Source organism: Macrosteles quadrilineatus, unplaced genomic scaffold (assembly GCF_028750875.1).
Source record: "Macrosteles quadrilineatus isolate MER2022 unplaced genomic scaffold, UCM_ALF_1.0 Scaffold_1__1_contigs__length_201487025, whole genome shotgun sequence".
Lineage (NCBI taxonomy): Eukaryota > Metazoa > Arthropoda > Insecta > Hemiptera > Cicadellidae > Macrosteles > Macrosteles quadrilineatus.
This window is the reverse complement of record NW_026542594.1, coordinates 147981475-148004574: the sequence shown is the minus strand read 5'-3', so window position 1 is coordinate 148004574 and position 23100 is coordinate 147981475. Positions and strand designations below refer to the sequence as shown.

Genomic DNA, 23100 nt, shown 5'->3' with positions numbered 1-23100 from the left:
GAACTATAAAATATAGCAGGTATGATAATGGGAGTGAACAATGGGTGTATTGAGCAAGCGCCGTTATACACGTGGGCGACGGCGTGAGATCCAGTGAATCTGAATGCTAATGTCACTTTTATAAGGCAATTCCGAAACAAGACGTGATAAAAATTGTGCCAAAGGTTAATGAATGGAGACATTTGCAGGTTAGTGCAGCCAAGCAAGACTTGGTCTGAGGAGTCGGGCTTGTGACGCTAGTACCATACTGCACAACACATAGGGATAGGAACATAATATAGCCTATGTAGAGATGTATATACTTGGCAGTGATGCTAGTGACTTAAGAAAACAGCTCCGAGCCGACATGATGTTCGCGTTTCAGCTAGAATCGTTTCTACCGTTTACACCTTTCATAGCAGATATGTTTTTCAAATAAAACTCGTTCCTTTATTTTTAGGTAGAATTTGTTGGGTCCCATAGGCTATCTATAATCAAATGTTGTGTTACTGTTTTTTTTTAACTTGTACGATCAGTTCCTACTTGACTTGTTGCTTCCTTCCTTTCTTTTCTTACCTACACTTGGAATGATATATACTACGAGCAACCGGTCTGGAAAGCCCATACAACGTGGTACTAAATCAATAATATATTTTACCACAAATCCCTTGAAACAGAAATTCTTCTTCCTAAATGTGGTAACGCTGTGATCCGGTGAAGCTGGAAGTCACATTCGGTTGCTAGGTACAGTAACTGGCAGCGCCCGGCTATCAACCGAAGTAAATTAAAAGCTAAAACACGTGTTAGACAGGTACTGGCCGCGGAATTAGGAATTATTTTCGGATTGCGTGTTCGCCTCCTCCCAGTCTGCAGGGAGGCCTTGACCTTGGGGCCTTGGAGCATCTGACCAGAGGCCGTCGTCGCCGCCACCGCCGCACAAACGTTATAACTCATGTTTACATTACACAAGTTATACTTGAAGAATAGTTTGAAACGAACTATATAAGAAATGATCCCGTTTGTTTGATTCATTCTCGATCAAATAGGCCTTCCAGGTTTGTTTGTAGAAACAATCTGATGTGTCAATTATCCATCATTCCAGCCACGTCGAGATGGGCCCCCGTAGTGTTGAGGCTGAGTCGTGTAGTGCACATTGTCGGCCTAGGCAATTACTCGACAAAGTTTACATCTTGTATGAAGACATCAAAGAGGCTATATCGTAAACAATGGTACGACCACCGACAACCTCTGACCTCGTTCACTTCGAACGCTAAAGACCCGCTAAAGTATTCCTCGTTAAGACAATGACTCGTGAGATCGCCGCATAGCCGCAACAGACATCAATGTAGGCTGCGATGTGCGTTGTCGCTGGTGCAGCATATAGCTGTGCAAGATAGCAACTCTCTGGTAAATTCCTTAGAATATTACGAATCAGAGTAGGTTCTTTTAGGAGTTGTTGAGCTTTGTGTAACAGTGAACTGTACCCAAAAGAGAGAGTTAAAGTTTAAATTAAACAAAATACGTTAAACTGTTCTATGACCAATATTTTATATACGGAAGAGGACGCAAATGAGATGGGCAATGAAACTTCTTCATAAACTTCTTCATAAATCCACCAGCCCGTCGACTACGGTTAGTTTAATAAGTTTAGTCTGGAAATCATTGCAATCTGATTGATCCTCCAAGAAGAGTTTAATAATGGTGGTTATATAAACTGTTGTACCCTAAAACCCTAAGATCCACTTACATACTGTATTGTTATTTTTTCCAAGAAAATGGATAAAGGGGTTTAGAAAATATGCATTGGATCCTATGCAAATGGCTACATTACTTAATAGTATAAAGGATGTCGAGGTGTTATGTGGCAGCTGGCCCGGGTGCCACGAGCCACTATCACTAACGAACTTTGTAATTGCTGTGAGAAGACAGAAGCGTGGGTGTCACTTGACCTGTGGCCGAGACTTTAAGGCGGTGACACACTATCGATCTTTTCCCCGATCAAGACCCCGAACCGAGCAGGGAGAAGGGAGAAGGGAGATAAATATTAGCAAAATTTTACTCCGAACATTTCCCCGAACATGACCAAGACCAGACGAATTCTACCGAGCGCGCAAAAGGAAGTTTGGAGAGAGATAGAGAGTGTGTGCGAGTGAGAGCGCGGAACTATCAATGCTAGCGCAGGCGGCCGCTCGGTGCGGCGCTCGCGACGATGTACGGGGCAAAAATGTACCGTGACACACTATCGTACATCGGACCGTACATCGGACCGATCTTTTCTTTGATCTTTCGCCAAAAAACCGCCTCCAGAGCGCTCGTCTCCCTGCTCGGCCTGATGTCTTGTTCGGCGTCTTGATCGGTGTACGGACTCGTGACACACTATCGAACATCCTCCCTTCGACCTCCCTTCTCCCTTCTCCCTGCTCGGTTCGGGGTCTTGTTCGGGGAAAAGATCGATAGTGTGTCACCGTCTTTAGTCATCTCCAGTTACACTCCCTAGTTCCTGCTCCCTGGCAAGACACGGGTCTGTCACGGCACACGGCACACGGCACACGGTACGCGGTACAGGAATAACGTTACTACAAGCTGTCACAAAACATTTGAACTCATCTCGCAGTTTGTCATCCTTCAACCAAGTTATCCTGTAAATCGACTCATTGACAATTGTTTGCGCCAAGACGCCACTAATGAAAGGGTGTTTATAGAATCCACAGAACAATAATGTTTTGTGTAAAATGAATACCAAGCCAATTCATCCAACAGACACAAAATATATACTGTACACCGGTTGAATCTGACTATTGAATCCCTGAGTACACGCCGCTCCATACGTAGGACCCGGGACGGCGAAGAGAGGCGATCGGAAGTCGATACAGGCAATTAGGCGCTGGATCCATCAGATATTCTATTACTGTCAGATGTGGACATAATCAACCAAACAAGGCTCTGAATTACTGCAGTAGGAACTGAATTACTGCAGAACGGGATGTAATACAACTGATCAAAGCTGCCTCCCGCTCCCACTCACCGGCAAAGCACCGCTAACTCAGTCACGGTGTACGAGACAACTCGGTACAACTTACAGATACACTCACCACGACGTATTATACATTAGCTAATGTATACACACGTTTATGATGTATAACCACCATAGCGTATTGTAGTGAAGTAATCGTCGAGCAAAGACTCTTATAACCATGTCATCAATCATAATATATCATTGTTCAGACAGAAGTGTCGTTTGGAAGACATAAGGCATAAACCATCGTCTTTTGGGTATAGCCCATATCTCATTCAATTGACTTCTGTGAGCTTCTACTGATACTCTACTGATATGATTGATATGCAAACGCTGTCTCGTGGATGCATATAACAAAAGACTGAAACACAAAGGCAATTAAAAGAGACCAGTCCCTTCAGCATGATAATTATTATTCTTATTATGTGTTGTATATCTATAATCCTTTTTCGATTATTGCAAATTCATCCAAGGATGTTATTCTCAAATAACATTTATGACGCATGTAAGGCCACTCGGGTTGACATACACTTGCGTACGATGCAGTTGTCTGTCGAGGTAGTTGACGGTACTTAGTGAAGTCTGTACCGCGATGACGTCACCTTCTCACGGACCGCGCCACAATGGCTGTTTATGGTAGGGGAGGTCAAGAAAGTGTTGAGAGACTTCGTGACGCTGATAATTAGATCGGTGAGTAATGAAGCTTCGTCGTGCCTGCAGATCGCACTCCTTTTAAGTAAAATTATGAAAATTGCCCCATGGAAGCAGTGGGGCCATTACTGCTGCCACCACAACACACCGGTACAGTTAGGTAATGGGTGATGGTCGTCTGGTGCGCAGATTATGACGATATCCATCGGAGACTGCGCGGTCTGAGAGATGATGAGATGATGGTCTGAAGGTACCGTGTTGTGTCGCGAGGTGTGCCTCATCATCTAATAATAGTGTTTTCAGTTTGTGCTCTATTAAATTGATTCACCAAAACAAAGGAAAGATAACCCTATGAAAGTCAGCGAGGAGTGTAGCGTGGCTATCATAACTGCAACATGCTGCGACCGACGAGTGGTTGACATAACAACACGATGAGGTGATCGCATCAATCCGTCTACACGAGACATACTGTAGAGACGGGTTTAATGGATGAGGTTCGGCCGATGCTAAACCACTGTCTTCAGAAGAAGGCCGGTTAATTGAATTAACTGCCGAATGATTTACATCTAATAAGGTCGTCTAGGTTTATGTGCGCTCGCATTATTTATTAGAAACTAAGAGAGTACAGAGCGCAGTAAATCGATGTTAAGTTATGTAATACTGTATGACGACAAAGAACGGCTGGCCTATAAACCTCGACCGGAGCTGGAAGAGCAGTCTGCTAATTAATGACTAGATCTAATCGGATGCCTGCTGAGCACCACAAAACATTGCGTTATTTAGTTCATTAAACCGAAGTAATTAAACAGGGTGATCCGTAATCTGATGTGGTTAATGGGTACTATTAAATCAATTATAATCCCGAGTTCGACGGGCCGCTGAAGACGACGTCGAGAGTGGTTGTCGATGCCCGGTGACAAAAAACAGGAGACATATCACTTGGCTGAGCGGAACGTTTTGGGGACTCACGCAGTGTAGGTCAATAGAGAATCTCCCTTTCTCCCAACACCTAACATAGTAACAAGAGGAGACTTTTTGCGGTGCCGGAAGAGATCGAGATAGCAGCAGTGTTTGTTTATGTTAGCAACCGCGCTGCTAACAATCCACTATTTATTGCGCATCCGTTTATCGCCTTCGCCTTTAGATCTGTAATCTCCCGTAAACGCGCGCATTCTTACACGTGTAGTGAGCAAACAAGGTGAAATCGGGGGCCTTTCTTTATATTCGCTAGCAAAATAGACGTGTATAGTTATTGTACAATGCATAAACTGTAGTTTTATAATACATTATTCGCTGGAACTGTGGTGCTGCGATGCTATAAGACCCATATCTCACTCAATTGACAATGGGTTGTGCAATCCTGTTCTGATGTGATTAGTATGCAAAGGCAGTGTCGTGTATATGCATAGCAGGTGGTGGCGACGCGGAGACAGGTAAGAGGACCTGATAACGAGAGCGAGGCTAATGTAACAACGCAAACTGGGGCACGGTAACATTATAATTGTAACAGTGCGATATGTACGAAGACAGAGACGCGCTAACAAGAGACGCGCCTGTTCCCAGCCAATTAAGCGAGCGGCCGAGTGAGGCGACAGATTTTTATCGATCACTGGGCACCGGGCCTCAGCTATCAATTATAGTAGATCCATATCTGGCAACGGATAGTCGCTGTCGCCGGGTATCGGACATCTCGCATTACCACCGCCCACACTTGCATATTGGGGACCGCCAACCACCGACCCAGCACATCTTAAATAAATCTACTGGGTAAATCAACCCGCTATTGGAATTGATATGACCTGGCTAAATATCTGAGATACCATCCATCAGTGAGCCAGTAGTTTGATGTGAAGCGATTTGACAGGGAGAGTTGTCTGCTGTGTACCCCAGGGGTGAATCCTGGCGCCTTTGCTCTTTCAACTGTTCCTATTCTACCCTTTTTTCTACCTCTAGGTTAACGCCTTATGTACCCTAATAACATAAACATTAAAAATTAATAAAGTAAAAAAAACTATGACAGTTGTGACTGATAAAACAATACTCAATTAGAATATATTGTAAGAGTATAAATATATGCAAGCTGCATGTTCCCCAAGCAGTTTATCAGACCGCAACCGCAACAACCCACACAATTATCCAGGGCAAGTTTAAATCCCAATGGAGACCACAGGGCTCACATCAAAATTTATGTTTGGAGTCGTAATCAAGTGTTATTGTATTGTGGTGCGTTGAGGGGTGTGAACCTCAGCCCCAATCAGGCCAATTGTCACCCCCGTGCCGACCATTCATTATAGACTTCTGCAGACCTGCCGCCCTACCCCGGCACCTGACATAGCACAAACAACGTTATACAAGATAGAAAGAAGCGTTTTAAACTCCGGGTTACAAATACTACGTTTAGCTTAGTGGAGAAAACCATAAGTACATTGAGATAAAACATACACATAAATCTTAAGCCACAACCAAACTAAGACAGTTTTATGGAAACTATATTTGTATTGCCATTGTGTAATGATTAGCAGCATTGATTGTAGTTTATGCTTAGCAATATTGATGGATATAGATTTTTTTAAATATGAATTTGTCAAATGGTTTCAGCCTAAGATCAACTATCCACAAATTCTATACTGTATATTAAATTTAATCGTGTGAAGAGGAATTGGTTCGCAATTCACAACACAGACGAAGGAGATCTGCAAAGCATTTTAAACTATACTTTTCACTTCTAAAATACATCTATAGTTTGGAAAAAACTCACTTCACTGTTTGTGAAAAGTGTTCTACTTCACACAAACTTCTACCTACTTCAGCAAGGAAGCTTTCATCCTTCTAGCTGTGGCCGACGCAGTTTCTGACTGAGTGAAGGCGAAGCTAAAGAGTTTCGACCTCGAGAAGACGATTGTTGCACCCACTGCGAAGAGCTACAAGTTATAGAAACACACGAACTGATTAAATGTTGGTTATACGACGAAGAAGTAAGTGAGATGAAGGAATGCCTCTGATAGAAGTTGTGGAACTGGGAGAAGACAAATTTCTTGAGAAGCAAGCAGCGTTGGAGTTCGCCAGTATCGGCCGAAGAATAGGAAAGAAGAAGCATGAAATAGAAATTTCGGAAGGACAGGCTTAAAAAAGGACAACAATATAGGAAAATAAAATAAAGACAGATACATAGGCTACTAGGTGAGGGGAGAGGTGTCTAGGGTGAGAAAGACGAAGATTGAAGCTGACAGCAGGAAGATGTACCAGAAGATATTTAGAAAGTGGCCGAATGAATAAGTCTCTGACTTAAACCAGGGGTAGAGGAGAGACCACTGGGCTTCGGCCAACCACCTCTTGCTGTAGGTGGTTTTAGAGACTCGCACTTCTACGGTGGTTGTATAGTCGCGTCAGTATGTTGTGATGTTAGGGTTTCGCTGCTTGTGCTCACAGTCGGTCGTGCACACTCGAGCCCAAGGCTGTAATTTGAAGTAGCAGCCCGGGTGGGAGGTGCTCGGTTTCATTACAATCTACTATTATCTGGACCAATACCGGATAGCCTGATTGCTTGATTGCCCACACGGACCGCAATTAAATACCGGCAAAGATTGGTCTGAGTCCCGGGCACCGTGGTTTCGGCGGCCTCGGCACAAACATTAGAATTAACCTGTAGCACGCTGTGTCGGCCAGTGAAAGCCGCTGGATTCGTCATGAGTTCGATAAACAACGGGTTTGTTCTTTCATTTGCGGTTAATCCTAGTTTTGGTCTAAGTAAAGGTTACCAATACTAAACCTCAGTTAATAGTAGGATGATCAAAATTGAGGTTACAGGCAATGGTTAGCAATTGAGTAACTCACGTACATCCCAGTAAATAGTTTGATTTGTACCTATAGTTTTGCATTTTGTAGCACATTTCACACATATTGTGTTATATAAATAGATAACTATAAGAGGAGTTCGTTACCACGCAAATCGTAACGAACACACTCCTAGACGAGGTGAGACTAGACGATAACCCAACGGTAAACAGGATTTCGATATAAGGCGAACGATACTTATAATAAGCGGGAAGGTTGGAGTTGAAACTGCTTATCAAGATAACAAGCGCGTACAGAATAACTGAAACTTGTTAACTACAACTGCAGCCACTGTTTATAACACGAGAAAAAACTGACATCGGTAACAATTAACAACGAGCGAATAAGGGAATGTGAAGCCCGGGCCTGCTTTCCCTCACCCTAGACACTGCGGTGGTGACTGGTGAGAACGGGAACGACGGCACTGTACGTGGTACGTGGAACGACGGACGTTGGCACGGTGGGTGGGAACTGAGGACCGTTGGCACTGGAACACCTCTGACTCATACAGTATCAGGATGTAGCCACTGGGCTTCGTCTTATAACAATCATTTTCTTAATATTTTGGTATATACACCTACTGTAATCTTTTATTTCTTGATTCGTTTAATGGATAAGGTGTCTAACGTACCTTTAAATCCTTTTTAGTGAACTTTTATCCTTATGTAACGCCTTCTAGTACGTGAGAAATCGAAATTTTCTTGAGACTTGAGGTAAGCTGTGATCCTCGGTAAGACTGTCAACTACGATAGTCGAAACCTCAAATACCGAGTCAATCAAATTCAACAATGAGCGTGTTCAATAACAAATTTAACATTACTATTATATAAACTTACGTGTTGTATACAACAGACTATGACGAAGATATTTGAAAAGAGCAACAATTAACTAGTTTTGTGTGGGGATCGCTGAGAAATGATACTAATCAGCATGTAAACGAGCCGTTGGTGGAATGTCGCCGTAGCCGTGTCTCTGTCCCTGATCGTATCAAGGCCCATCTGCCCACCGCGTCCCGTCCTTACCTCATTATTGGCCCGTCTGATTTGTAGGTCAGTAAAAACTTTTTGGGAAACAAAAGTTAACGTGGGCCGTATCTGCTCATTCGGTGAGACTATCAATTAATATGCTTCGGCGGTATCGGAATTGATCAGTTAGTGTAAGCTCAGTTAGGGAACTGGAATCCCGGGAGAGCGAGTTTTGGTAATATTATGAAAGTTTGTATGGGCGAAAGACATTCATCTTAGAGTTTTGGGTGTTTAATTAACCATCCTGCATAGTAACGTAGATCATAGACACGTTTCATCCTATTTGATAATATCCTATCGATACACTTCAGAAATACAGTACTTCATGCATGTTAAATTTAGGAATATAAAGGTACTGAGGTACTCGGATTACTTAATTACGAAAGTGGACTTGAGGAATTAAGTACAAAATATACATAATCCACACCTATAGGGGTGAAGAAGCAGCCGACCGGTGATTGCCACGCCATTATGGGACATCGTTAGTGTAGGGATTGTCATAAACTGCGGGGATTTGGAGAAAACACCTCTTCCGCCTCCACGCTGTCCTCGCGGCAATAAATACGTCATTACCCGGGAGTTTATTATTGTTATGGAGTAATCAAGAGAGGAGCTACGCATATAAATGAGTGGACAGAGGACCAGTGGGGACCTCCCGCTTGCAGTAACGGTCCCGCGTCCTAGTGCCGGCTCTCATCTCCCGGGGCACGGCGAGTGTGTCGCGAATATTGACCACAAGATTGCTTACAGCTTTCATGTCATCGGCTACGGAAATGTTAATAGTCGGGATAGAAGATTTTCAATAACGATAAAATGTTTTCGATTAGATTTAACTTGTAGGTGATTTTGCTACTACGACGAAAAACGTTAACATTATTTGTACAAATTTTACACGAATTGATTCATCCACCAATAGATTGAGTTTTCAGTTGGACTGCGAATGAGGGATTGACAGCCCAGTAGTAGCTGGTATCAAGGACCGCGGCTACAGTGACGTTTGAGGACGGGGGTGGCAACTAAGGGATGGAAGACCACCACGCCGCTCCGTCACTGGAGTGGATCTCATCTCAACATATTTTGCATTCTACCTGTTGTGTCGAACCTTAAGCGACAATAACTTATGTATCTTTTTGTACAATGTTCTTCAATGTTCTTATGTTCTTCTATAACAATGTCCCAGTACGATATATCTATATCCCTATTACAGTATGTGAAGAGTGTACTCACAGTCCAGCGGAAGGTGAAGGGCAGCACCAGTTTGCCGTTGGCGCGGTCAGGGTCTGTCAGAGTGAAGGAGTTGCCGCCCAGCACGGGGCTGCTGGTGTTGCCGAAGCTGCATGAGCCCGTGGATGTCACGTTGCTCTGGTACTCCTTGAGACAGACGCGGAAGAACGTGTTACACTGCACCAGAGGACAAGGCACGGTGGAGTCCGCTCGCGGCACACCTCCGCAACACTGGCCGCTCGACAACTCGCCCCGGTAGTTCGCTATCTCCAGGATCTGCAGTTCAAAAAATCCCGATGCGTCAACGCTCTGGAACAAAAGAATTTATTACATAAAAACTGTAACATGTTTTTATTACGTATTTAAAAAAAATTTCTAAGGCAAGGCTATATACAGAACGGATAGCTTGTACAATTTGTTAAATAATAAAGACCAACTGTTTCTTTAGTCACCCTGTATCAAAAACTGAATAATCACGGTGAGCTTGATCCACCGTCGAACTATCAAGATACTGACGACGCAATTAGTTCTGTACCTTTATTTAGCCAGAATCTATCAGTAATAAAAAACACATTTATTTAGATTCTAAAAAAAATCATCCAAAATATGCAATGGCATCTGCAAACTATCCAACCACGAATTTAACGGCCTTCGAGCACCAAACTCAGAAAAACATAATTACAAGGACTTATGGACATATTGATGTGATTATCACTTAGATTTTAAAAACAGGTTGTGAAAAAATTAAAGTAGGGTTCTGCCTGGAACTACAACTACGTAGGGTACATGTGCAGTGGCTAGCCGGCATCAGGCGGGTGATCTAGGCTTAATTATGGACAATAGACAAGATCCCGCGCAGGACAATACAAATGTCCGTCTATTAGATGCAAATTGAGCTTCTGTGTTTCGAGATAGAGATACCGTCACCACTTACTAGTGATGTGTCGAATGTTCCCATATGGCAGTGGGAGAAGCGTACGAGCTCCTTTACATCCACACTCGAGGACCTAGGTTTGCTATTACAAGGAAACTAATAAAGTGTGTTGTTTAGTAAAATATTAATAGCTTGGTATAAAATAAATAAATTTGCCAAGTTTGATCAACATATATCCATAAACAAAAGTAATCTACAACATTTTATAGTACAGTATTCTCCATAAGAATAACATGGGAATTTTAAATTAAAAATTTTTTTTTAGTTTTCTCCAATACCACCAACCGTACAAAAATACTTTGATATACTAAATTATTTGTTTTTTAAGCTTTTTAATAAGGTTTAGAGAGAAATTTGAAAATTTTATGTTTTGAGGGTCAAAAAAGAGAAAATCCAATTTTTACCCCGTAAAACCCCGTTCCCATGGTCTAATCATGCTAGACAAAAATGAGTAAAATGAGTAATTTTTGACAGTATTGTTGCTTTAAGTAGAGGCAGTAGAGTGCAATCATAAACAATACATTGTTTAAGAAACCTAATTACCATAAGTTTACTAATTTTGTAAATTATTGTCTCCTAATTTTGTTTCAATATACAATTTTAATTAACATTCCTAACGAAATCACACTTCAACTACAATGCCGATGTGTAGCGAAGTGCTGCTGAGGAGAGCTGAGTGATTCTGTTTTCCGTGTTAGACACTGCGTTATATAAAAGGAACCAGTTTAGGCCGGAAACAGCGTATCATCAGAGACGATAGGATCGGAGCGAGCGCAGCCACCACATGTATCTGCTCCTGAAACTGAGGTCTGAGGTTCCACGGAAACTCTCCTGCATGTTCCTCAGGACCGCCGTGTCTGTCAACTGGCATGTAGTGCAGCCAACACATGTATCTGCTCCTGAAACTGAGGTCTGAGGTCCCACGCAAACTCTCCTGCATGTTCCTCAGGATCCCGTGTCTGTCAACTGGCATGTAGTGCAGCCAACACATGTATCTGCTCCTGAAACTGAGGTCTGAGGTCCCACGCAAACTCTCCTGCATGTTCCTCAGGACCGCCGTGTCTGTCAACTGGCATGTAGTGCAGCCAACACATGTATCTGCTCCTGAAACTGAGGTCTGAGGTCCCACGCAAACTCTCCTGCATGTTCCTCAGGACCGCCGTGTCTGTCAACTGGCATGTAGTGCAGCCAACACATGTATCTGCTCCTGAAACTGAGGTCTGAGGTCCCACGCAAACTCTCCTGCATGTTCCTCAGGACCGCCGTGTCTGTCAACTGGCATGTAGTGCAGCCAACACATGTATCTGCTCCTGAAACTGAGGTCTGAGGTCCCACGCAAACTCTCCTGCATGTTCCTCAGGACCGCCGTGTCTGTCAACTGGCATGTAGTGCAGCCAACACATGTATCTGCTCCTGAAACTGAGGTCTGAGGTCCCACGCAAACTCTCCTGCATGTTCCTCAGGATCCCGTGTCTGTCAACTGGCATTTTATACATCGATGCTGGCATCTAGCGCAGCCAACACATGTATCTGCTACTAAAACTGAGGTCTGGTGGTGCTGAAGAATCGTCTACCCCCGGACCCCAGTGTAATTGCCGAGTGTCGGTATGCCGAGAGTGTTTGATGGCTTGAATACTATTTGTCGGACCAATAGTGCGAGGGCCTAAGATAGATCAAAACTTACTCACTTACTGGAGTGGCCACTGGTACCTTAAGAGGTACTTGGCCTAGCCCTCGAACTGACACTAGGTGTTTCTTTCTTGAGATTCATTTTTACTTCATCCCAACCTTCTAATATCTTTTTGAACTTGATTCCACCATCTTAGATTATTCCGTCCTGGTGGTCTTTGGCCTCCCGGGTTTAATTAATTCGAATAATTATTAATTCGAACCCCTACAATGCTGTTTCAAAAGGAGTCGATGTGTGTTGTTAGCGTAGTGGTTAGCTAGGTTAGCGTATTAAAATATAGACATCGGCGAGTGGGACGGGTTCGTTACATGACGTATCTACAAACGCAAGGGGATTGGATTGGTTTAGTCAAAATACCACTGATGTTAAAGCTGAAACAAATTATTGACTCATCAGTCTCCAGACGCTAGGTCACTCTTCAGGCTTGTCTGCAAGGATGCCAAGAGTAATGTCGGCCGTGTGAGTGATTTCCAGAGAGAGACTCCAGGCACAACTCGGTGTTGGTCCTGGTGACAAGCCAACGCCGTTGTTCCATACTTTTACACAGTCTCGTGGGAACCAGAGTGAGGTAAGTAGTAAGTGGGAGGTGCCATATCGCCACGCCCGACATCCCTCGCGTGTACCGTGCTCCGTGTACTTTGCGGCACTTGTCACATTTCACCTTGCCACTCGCCACTTGTGACAAGACGTTGCAGTAGCCGTGGCGTGTCCGCACGTCAATGCTGTGTCAAGATGTGATAGTGTTTCCATGTTACTACACATAATTAAACACTAGTTTCATTAGATAACCGGTTGCTTTCACCGACGCACATTTTGTAACCGTGCGGATTGTTTATTTATAGTGCGGTGCGAGGACGCGGTCAGTGTATTGCCCAGATCCTGTTTGTTATCAGACTGCCCGTGTTATCGCTGTGTGAGCGTGGGCGTGCCTGTGTGCCGGACCATTCACCACAACAGCCCGTGTCAGTGTCACAAGCTACTCGTCCACTACACGCGTGTCTGGCCAAGATAGATGAAGGATAAGTGTAGAATGGAAAACGTAATTGATCCGTTAATATCAAATACCAGCTCCTCGTTCCTCCCGATGTTGATGCACAGCTAGATTCGGTTTTGAACCGTAAAACTTGTCAAGTTTACTTGAAATAGTCTAAGAGTAGAGATTGGCGATCTCTACAACATATATCTTCTGCTCCACTCCTACTCAGCATTATCTTCGTACAATCATAATAATCTTAAAAGGTACGGTAATTTACTACGGAAGCGAATCACCGAGGTTGAAATATTTCTCAATGAATTTAGTTTCATCATACAAAAGCTTATGTTGCAATAAATTATGATCAAAATTGTTGACTAATAGTTGAAGTATGTCTGTGTCTATCATCACTGGTCAATAGGAACTCGCGTATCATCGGGATCACATTATGATTGTAGGTATAGTGGGTGGAAGGTGCAGATAACGGTACCATTACACCAGTCTGCGGTGCCAAGTGTGTGATGTGTGATGGCTCGGACCTGAGGCCGTTCCTCTTCCTGTCTGCAGAGTGCAGGGTCGTCACAAGTCGATGTCAACAATCCAACAGTGATCACGAATGTGCGCTTAGAGATGGGAAATACCGTCACTGCGTTACTTTGCAGTAATAGTCAGGAACGTTCCTTAGCTTTTCGGTAAATAGGTGAAATAATACTATGATACACATCTGAAAATGTTTCCAGTGATCCGTCGCGATTGATAATAAACCTGGGTTTACTGAACTGATTCAGTAAAGAGGAGACAATTGAAAGTTGAATGAACAACTAATGAAACTCAATAGAATCGACAAAGTTTATTTCGAATTGAAATTTAATCAAACTTGCATTTTAACAAGTTTAACAAATCATAATGCTTTTCACGATTAATTAAAAAGAAAATATATATAATCGACATAGATCTACTTACTTGAAACTCAAGTCAGGAATGATATAGAAATTGTTGGGCGAGAAGAATTCTTAGAGATCGTGTAAGGTAATATTATTACAAAATGCGTCGTTGAGCCGGTCAGTTCGGGAAGAAATTTTCAATAAATACCTCACAAAAAGCAATCCAGTTTAGAATTAATTCGAGGAGTGACAAAAAATAAATCCCGGAGCGATTTAATGATTTGATTGTGGGTATTAAGGTGTCAAACACAATCGTTCGATCTGTTGGGAGAGAGTGTTGGGGGTAAAGTCGGCTTAGCATACCTTAGTAGAGTCCGGGACACCCGATATGTCTACATTCTATGGGGGCCTTAACCAAACATGTACCTCCCTAAAACATCCTAAACACTACTTTACACCCTACTCTACTATACTCTCTTTAGGACTGTACTTTCATGCATAAGTAGACTATGAACCACAGAGCATACACTACATTATAGTAAACCATATTATTAGAGACTACGCATTGTATGATCAGTTTAACCTTTTTTGGTGGAAGTACCCTATTTGTTAGCCTACTCGAACACATTCAAAAGGGGCCAGAAGGTGGTTGTGTAAAGTAACTTTCCTACAGAAGCGTGTAAAAGTAAACTGGACACCGATTATAAGATTCCACTAAAACATTAAAGAAAAAGAGATCAAACCAACCTACATAGACGTTCGATCAATTCAGCCAGGTTTTATCTCGTCCATTTCATTGGACGATCGTGTATCTTGATGCCGGAGTACATTAAAGTCAACAGCAATAAACCAATCTATACACGAGATAGGAGACGTAAATTGCGCAAAAATAGAACATTAGGAATTGCTGCGCGGGAGAGACGGACTGATGAGACGGTTACTATGCTGCGAGTGATGGCGATGAGACGTGCGAGCATCTGATGTGATACGATCTACGGGCTACAGGCTACAGACTACGGACTACGGACTACGGGCTACAGCAGACGACACGTCATTTGAATAAACCATCGGGTGTGTGATGGGTCTCAGGTCCCAGGTGACTTTGGGTTACCAGAACTCCTCCTCGGCGACCACAGGTTCTCACGACGGTTGCGACTTGGATCACATCCAGAATGATTCAAACTTGTGGGAAGTATATTTGCACACTAGACAGAGCTCAAATAAGACAAATAGTGTACCCTAGAGGCTCGGTTTACATCTTGTCCAGTGGCTAAATCAGTGGCAAGCGAAGGTTTTGGAACACCAGGTTACTAGGGATATTATTTTTACAAGTCAAATACTGGAGGGAATTGCGTGTTTCAGTGCAGATCGTAGTTGATATTTCTGTCCAGTTTTATTGTATAGCGATGTTAACGATTGAATACCAATTTTATTTTAAAAAGACAGTGAATTTTCTGTTCAAAGTTCAGTGTAAGAAACATCTAAAAGTACGATATGTGCTACACAACAGATAGGGAGAATACATGGATAGGTATCACCAGATTGGACCATCCAGAAGATTTTGGGTGTGTCAGTCAGATGAGTCATGATTAGAGAACGTAATATCATTAATTTCCAAGAACTGTTATAAAACTGACAATTGAATAATGTTATGAAATATTGTCTTTTTTATCTCAGATCTTAACCTCTTGTGATACTTTGATGCTGAAAACCCAGCCAGACAGGTTTAAACTATGAACAACACTGACATGTGAGGTTGCTGATGACACCCTAGCTAAATAAAAATCTACGTTTTACCAAAACGCTCAGCTAACTTACTTCCCCAGTGAGTAACACAAAGGTAGTGATTCTGAACCAACTATAATTAAATCAAGGCTGGAATCAAAGCAAAGATAAAATTTCATTGCCAGCATTTTAAAGTTTTTATTTAGTACATTGTCTTGAGAAAAATCTTTTAATATAGAAAAAACGTAAATACTATCATGCGAATATAGTTTTTTTTTTTTTTTTTTTTTTTTTTGGGGGGGGGGATGAGGTAAAAATGTGTTTACGCACACAGAGATGTCAATGTCCTCTCAGCAGTGCCCGACTCCCGGCCAAACACCCCCCTCGTATCCTAGAACTCAAGCCTGGAACTGTTTAGTACACATTACTTCGGGCTAGGCCTTTTTAAGAAGAGAGTGTACCACTAGGGCTTTCCTTTTTATTTTCTTCCGAAAGCTAAGTATACATTTCTGCCAATATGTATAGTAAGATCGTAACATCTTATGGGACAGCTCGCGGCAAGGTAATACTGTATTTACAATGTTTACATCACGAGAGATACTACTGTAAGTAAATTCCTGGACAAACTTCAGAAGAACTTTATGGCGAGTTTTGGAGTCCCTAGCTACTGCAATTCATTTGGATAGCAAAGTGCTGGTGCTCCAGAAGTTACGTGAGTCACTTGTAGCATGCTGGATGTTTCAGGTTATAAGCCCACGTACCAGTAAATCCTTGTGTTTGAAGATTGCAACCAAGAAGTTTAAGGCTAGTCAAAACTGTCGTGTGAACGAGGATGGAGACAGACACAAAAGCAGTGAAGACTGAAGATTGTTGGTGGTAGAGCCTAGGGCCGAGCCTGGGAAGACTGTTTGCTAGGCCGAGCACACTGCAGCCCAGACATTCACGAATTGGTTGTTGTGCTGGCCCAGACAGAATATCAATCCGACCACAGTATTCAATACGGAATCCATAACCCCACGCCGTTCCCTATAAAGCCACTTCCACGAAGGAATTACGGACTGTTATCGAAATATAGACCCATTCTTCTCGGTTTATTGCTTTATTGTGATAATCGGTGTGAAAGTGGTCTTAAAGGTTAGGGACAGCCTTTGCATAGGTAATCTGTATATGAACATGACTCTATGAGAACGCACGACATTGGGACGAGCTCATCCCTCACAAATACGGTTGTAAAGCTTAACTACTGTATTCCAAACTATTGAACCATATTGATGATGATGTTTGTGTAAGCGCTTTTCTAAAACAGGTTCGAATGAATCAAATAAGAGGCCACCCCATTTTCCCCCTATAGGGAAGTAGCTATTACCGTAGGCCTCATGGTAAGACTTAGGCCCGGGACCGATTTACTTTTTCATTTTGATGTCCCCAGAGGCCAAAAACACCATTCGTTCAAATTTTCCGTGAACACGATAACTTGAGTAATTTTTATCCGATTTTGATGAAATTTGGTTTAAAGGTGTAAGGCGGTATAAACTTGAATGGGTTCGCGATCCAGCATGATCGGACCATGGTAACAGGGTTTTATGGGGTAAAAATTGGTTTTTCTCACTTTTGACCCTCAAAACACAAAATTTCCCAATTTTTCTCTAAACCTTCTTAAAGAGCTTTAAAAAAACAAACAATTCAGTATATTTAAGTGTTTTTGTACGGTTATTGGTTACGGAGAAAACTAAAAAAATTGTAAATTTAAAATTCCCATGTTATTCCTATGGAGAATATTGTAAAATGTTGTAGTTTGCTTGTTTATGGATATCTTTTGATAAAACTTGGCAAATATATTCATTTTATATATTCATTTTATACTAAGCAATAATTATTTTACTTAAAACACACACTTTATTAGATTCCTTGTAGCAGCAAACCTAGAAACTCGTTAAACCTAATGTTATTTAAATAGATTGATTGAAAATCAATTCAGCCAAATGTAAATTCGCTTAGACGGCAGGTTAGCTGCGGCGGGGGTATTTCATTGTTATGACGTCGCGGTTGTAATGACGTCATTGTTACCTTTTCTCATACTGTAATAGTCTTATTATGAAGTTTAGTTATTTGTTAATGCACAATTTAGAGCAGAAGCTATATTCAGAATTAATATTGTGTTTGTTTGTGGGGTTTACTTTGTTATCTGAACTGCATTTATTGCGTAATTTCATGTAATTCACAATTACTATTTTTTTATCTATTACCTTAGACAATTATAAAATAGAATTTTAGACACTAGCGAATTCTGTGGCTGGCTCACACAACTACGTTCTTTTTTTGTAAAAAAATTGCTACAGCTGGTCCATATAGATGGGATGTCTACTTCAGTATCCAATAGTCAATGCTATTACAGAACGGTATTTTATTTAATGGTTATTTTTTGTAGTCCTTATTTTAAAATAATTATGCAGCTTTAATATAGTTGTTATTTTTACTTGAGTACAACAGTGGTGTAATTTTACCCCGACACGAAAACTTGTCTATTTATTATTTGTTATTTATTTAGGTTTAAGCATATCATCCGTTAATTGTTGTTTGTAATATGAAATCATTTTGTTTATATTTTAAGTTTAATAAATAAATATATGTTTACTTAATACTCAATCTTTGAAGCGGTGACCATTAATTTAGGTTGAAGTCAAACTGAGATGTAGTGTGGATTATCGAACTGTAGTGTGGAGTTACGAGAGGGCTTACTGAACTTCAAGAAAGGAGAGTGTAATAATAGCTGTATGTATGATATTGGTTATTTTCATTATAGGGACTAGTTGTTCTGCCCGTGCCACAAATGGGATAATGTGGGTCTCTAAATATACTGTAAAAAACACAGTCACATTTACCATGCAAATTATACAGGTAAAATTTAATTGTACACAATGCTTCTTTTAATGAAAATATCTTCTATATTTGGATTAAACTGTGTGGCATTCTCAGAAATATATATTTATAATTTGATCTATTTATATCAAATATTAAATGTGATCAAACACAGCCTTTTAATGAGGTTCGTGCCCTTAGGAGAGGGTTTATGGAAAACTTATATTAAGAGGGGAAGTTTCACATCAAGACCTTTCATTCAAGTATGCGATTGGTAGGTATGCGGCTTAAGGGTTTCTCAAAAGTTCGTGATTCTTATTAGCTCTATATTTAGAAGATAATTCAAGAACATCATAAACTTTTACACAATGACAATTTAATCTCCAAAATTAAGACTTTATCATCAGCATATAAACCAGACTGAACTGAGGCCGATACTGTACCACGGTGATCCCTATGTGATGAACGGCCTCTTGTGAGGCTGTATGCAAAAGTTAAAACACATTAACAAATTACTGAGAAGAATTACCCTTGTCTGTTGTCATGGGTGCTTAAAAAATTATTTACAAATCAATAAAACACTTTAATACTGAATCTAAATTATTTCATTGTGAGTACAGTACTAGCTTCCGGATTTCCAAATAACACTAAAAATCTTTAATAACTAGGGGAAATCTAGTTCAGAGTAATAAGATAGTTTCTACTGTAATTTAATGGATTTCTTTACAACAGGTATTGAAATCTTTGTAACTTCAAACTATATCATATTATTTTATTGAATTGGCATTCAATAGATCAAATATTGTACCTTAATCTAAAACATAATTTAGCATAATCTCTTCAAAAAATATATAAATAAAGAAAAAGTTCAATTAATTATAAAATTTAAATTGTAAGATTGTCCTTTTAAATATATTAACACTTGGAAACATCTAATAAAAGTACGATTGACTACTTTTCATGCATATATTTTATTTTAAATCACAAAAAAACACATGCATAAATGTTATAAAATATAGTGACAGTATTACGTAAAAATCAATTGTAATACATATCAAACAACATGAAATATTATCATTTAACTTAGAATTTAGAAAAGACAAATAAATATAATATGTTCAAATTAAAGTAAAAATATGTCCATATTGCATTTTACATTTTGTTAATTAATTAATTTGAATAAGCAAAGTACAGTAACCACACTGCATACAAGGATGTGTAGCAGAAGCAAAACGTTCAAACTCTGTACTTATAGAATTAGACTTGACTAATGTACATAGTGTAACCATCGACGTATAATACTTCCACAGAATGTTAAATGATGTACATTAATTTATATTTAAAACAGTTTTACATTTTTTTTAATGTGTTGAAAATGTAAATACAGTCTGAAAAAAAAACAAAAAAACAACTCTCCTAAAAAAACTACACAAATAAAAAATTATCAATTATCAATTATCAATTATCAATCATTAAGATGGGGACGCCACTTAGGTGCGTATTTTAACCCAAATATGAGTGAAGGATGAGTGTAGAATGGTGTGAGATGATCTGTGTAGCTTTGTTACTGACTAAGATCAGCTGTTTCATTAGCCAGGATCATTTATTTGATCAGGAACAGCTGGGTCCAGTTTTGAACCATCAAAAAGTTACTGACTTTTCTCAGGATCGAACCGGCGACCTTTTGATTTTTAATGACCTAATTCAGGGCATTAGAATTTAAATAACTGAGTTTTGAGTTTTATGGAAAGGCGTTTTAATAATTCTTATACTGTACTTTTGAAATACACAAGCAATCATCAATTAGATCGAAGGTTTTGCAATATTTAAGGTTTATGAAATTGTGAACTCTTAATTTATAAAATTAGTAGGCTTACCAAAGTTTCCGATTTGCAGTAAAAGATTATAAATATTTGTTTAGGATCATATAAAAGGTGAACATGTGTTAGCATCCTTTATCAAATGTTATGTTTTATTGCTTAAACCACAGAATGCACATAGTAGTATGTTTTCTGTGCTTAACCGCATTTCTACCCCGATATTAGCTGTAATGGTCACACGCATGTATTATTACCTCATCTTTTTTACCTTTGGCCATTTGTAAAAAATTGCAATGTACAATGTAAAGTGGTGTTTGCCGTATATAAATAAATAAATAGACTAACCAACGCACGTAGACTTCTCATCCAATTGTAAATTTTGAAGCCCGTTTTTCGTGTCTAGTTCTTTTCGGTGACACCGGTCGCTAGTGTCAAAGAAATTTTATTATTTTATTTTAGGGTTAGTTTCATAATTTGTATTTTACTGTTTGGTTATACCTAGGGGACGAGTTATTGTTTATGATTAGATCTTTATATTTGGTCAAACGAGGTTTTAAATGACCGAAATAACAAGAAATAAATTGTAAACAAAACAGGATTTCCTACGGTGCACCGGACAGAACCAACAGTAAAAGCTGATCCATAAGAATCAGAAATCTACTAAGCGAGTATGTTTTATCCATGGTATATCGATGCAGTTAACACTTTATAGGGAACGTGTCGGATAGAGGGAGAGAGAGAGAGAGAGAGAGAGAGATAGAGGGAGAGTCAGGCGAACACGGTCCTCCGAGTGAGCGACCCTGTAATTAGGCCCGAATAAATTTCAGTTTGAGCTTTTGTCGATAAATAAAAACACTAGACGGTTGGTTTGATTGTGGTTGGTAGTCAACCCGCGTGTCTTTATTGATGGGATAATCACTAAAAATTGGTGAACGCGCTGGAAATACCTTCAGAGAAATTTATTTCTGACCGATTTATCTGCAAATACCAAATGTGTTGTAAATGTGCAGTTCTCAGCGAAACGGAATTTATATGCGATCGACTGTAATTGGGCTGTAATTCAATTGAATTTAGTTTATCAATATCCATAGCCGTGTTACGTACGCAGGTTAATTAAATGTGTAATGTGTGAGTCAGTACCGTAGCATTGCAAATTAGTATCGTTGCCTGTAAATAAGGACTTACAGTCAACGCTAGTATTTTTTATTGCTTACTACTTATAGAAGAATAGTATATAATTAATAAATATTATAAGTTCAAATTAAATTATGTTCATATAAAACTATCGATTTCTCAATACCGCTGGACATGTTAACTCATGTGAAACTGGCATTTATTACTTGCTGCCCTGATTATGCAATAGGGTTTAAACATTTAAACACAAGTCTAAACATATAAGGCCTAATTATTCTGTCCATTGTATCACGTCGTAAAAACAACCGACGCCAGAATTTATGTGAACCGCTAGTTCACATACAAGAAAACAATTTACAAAATGTTACACTTTGTTTTAAGGTTAATACACACTTTGTTATTCACGGTTAATTTAATTTATAGACACCACAAAAATTTCCAGTAAAAAAATTGAGGTTTTATGTTTATCCGCATTGCATAAAACTATTACAGTGTATTGATTTAGTATTTTATATACATAATATTTCCTCGGTAAGTAATATTTATAGGAAAATAATGTAAAAGGATGATAAAACGTTTGCACTATATGTATCGGAGTTGATATTAATTTAATTTGAAATTTTCAAAGACGTTCCTGTGCCTTAGTGTGTAATGCTCAGTGACAGATAAACATTTTACCCTTAGTTTTGTAGAAAATAAATTTACAAAATAACGTCTTAGTATGAAAACTATATTAAACCTTGGGTAGAATCAAACTGAGTAACAAAATTAACCAAATTGCATGAAACTGTGCAAAATTCAATAATATTAACTTAAAAAATATATAAAAAATATACCTATTAGTCTATGATATATATTTTTAAACAGGTTATTTGTATTATGAGGTACGCCTAAATTTACGAAGCTCAATGTTTACACTGCTGCAAGTATATTAGAATCAGATTAAAATACAACAAAAGTAGTTCCAGCGACAACGTCTAATTTTATCATTCTTCTGGAGTAGCGTAAGGGAATTTTAAAGTTAGTGCCGTCCGATTTAGTTTTTTTTCTAATTTCCTAAAAATATTTAATAAAAACTATCTAGTTATAAATAATTGCTTGACCTGTGTTATTATAACTAAATAATTAATTAAGCTCAACTAATCAAAAATATACAAAATTTAAAATAAAATAGTATAATGGAATAATTTTGCTTCTTATCCAAAATATTGTTCAAACAGTAATGCACAATGTTTTTAATCTTCCCTAAAATAAAAACGCGCTTAATCGATGTATGCGCACTCAAACATCACCAACATAAAGCACAAAAAATAATCTTCAGATTCTACAATGATGTAAGAATTCTTAGATTA

At 39.6% G+C, this 23100-nt stretch overlaps 1 protein-coding gene across 1 annotated transcript in view; it reads right to left on the bottom strand.

Moving 5' to 3' along the window:
* LOC128986945 (protein jagged-1b) overlaps window positions 1-23100 on the bottom strand; it is a 119658-nt gene that overhangs the window by 93545 nt on the left and 3013 nt on the right. The window contains exon 2 of the mRNA XM_054407568.1: window positions 9733-10038. Coding sequence (XP_054263543.1) covers window positions 9733-10038 — 306 coding nt within the window. The remainder of the gene's footprint in view (window positions 1-9732; window positions 10039-23100) is intronic.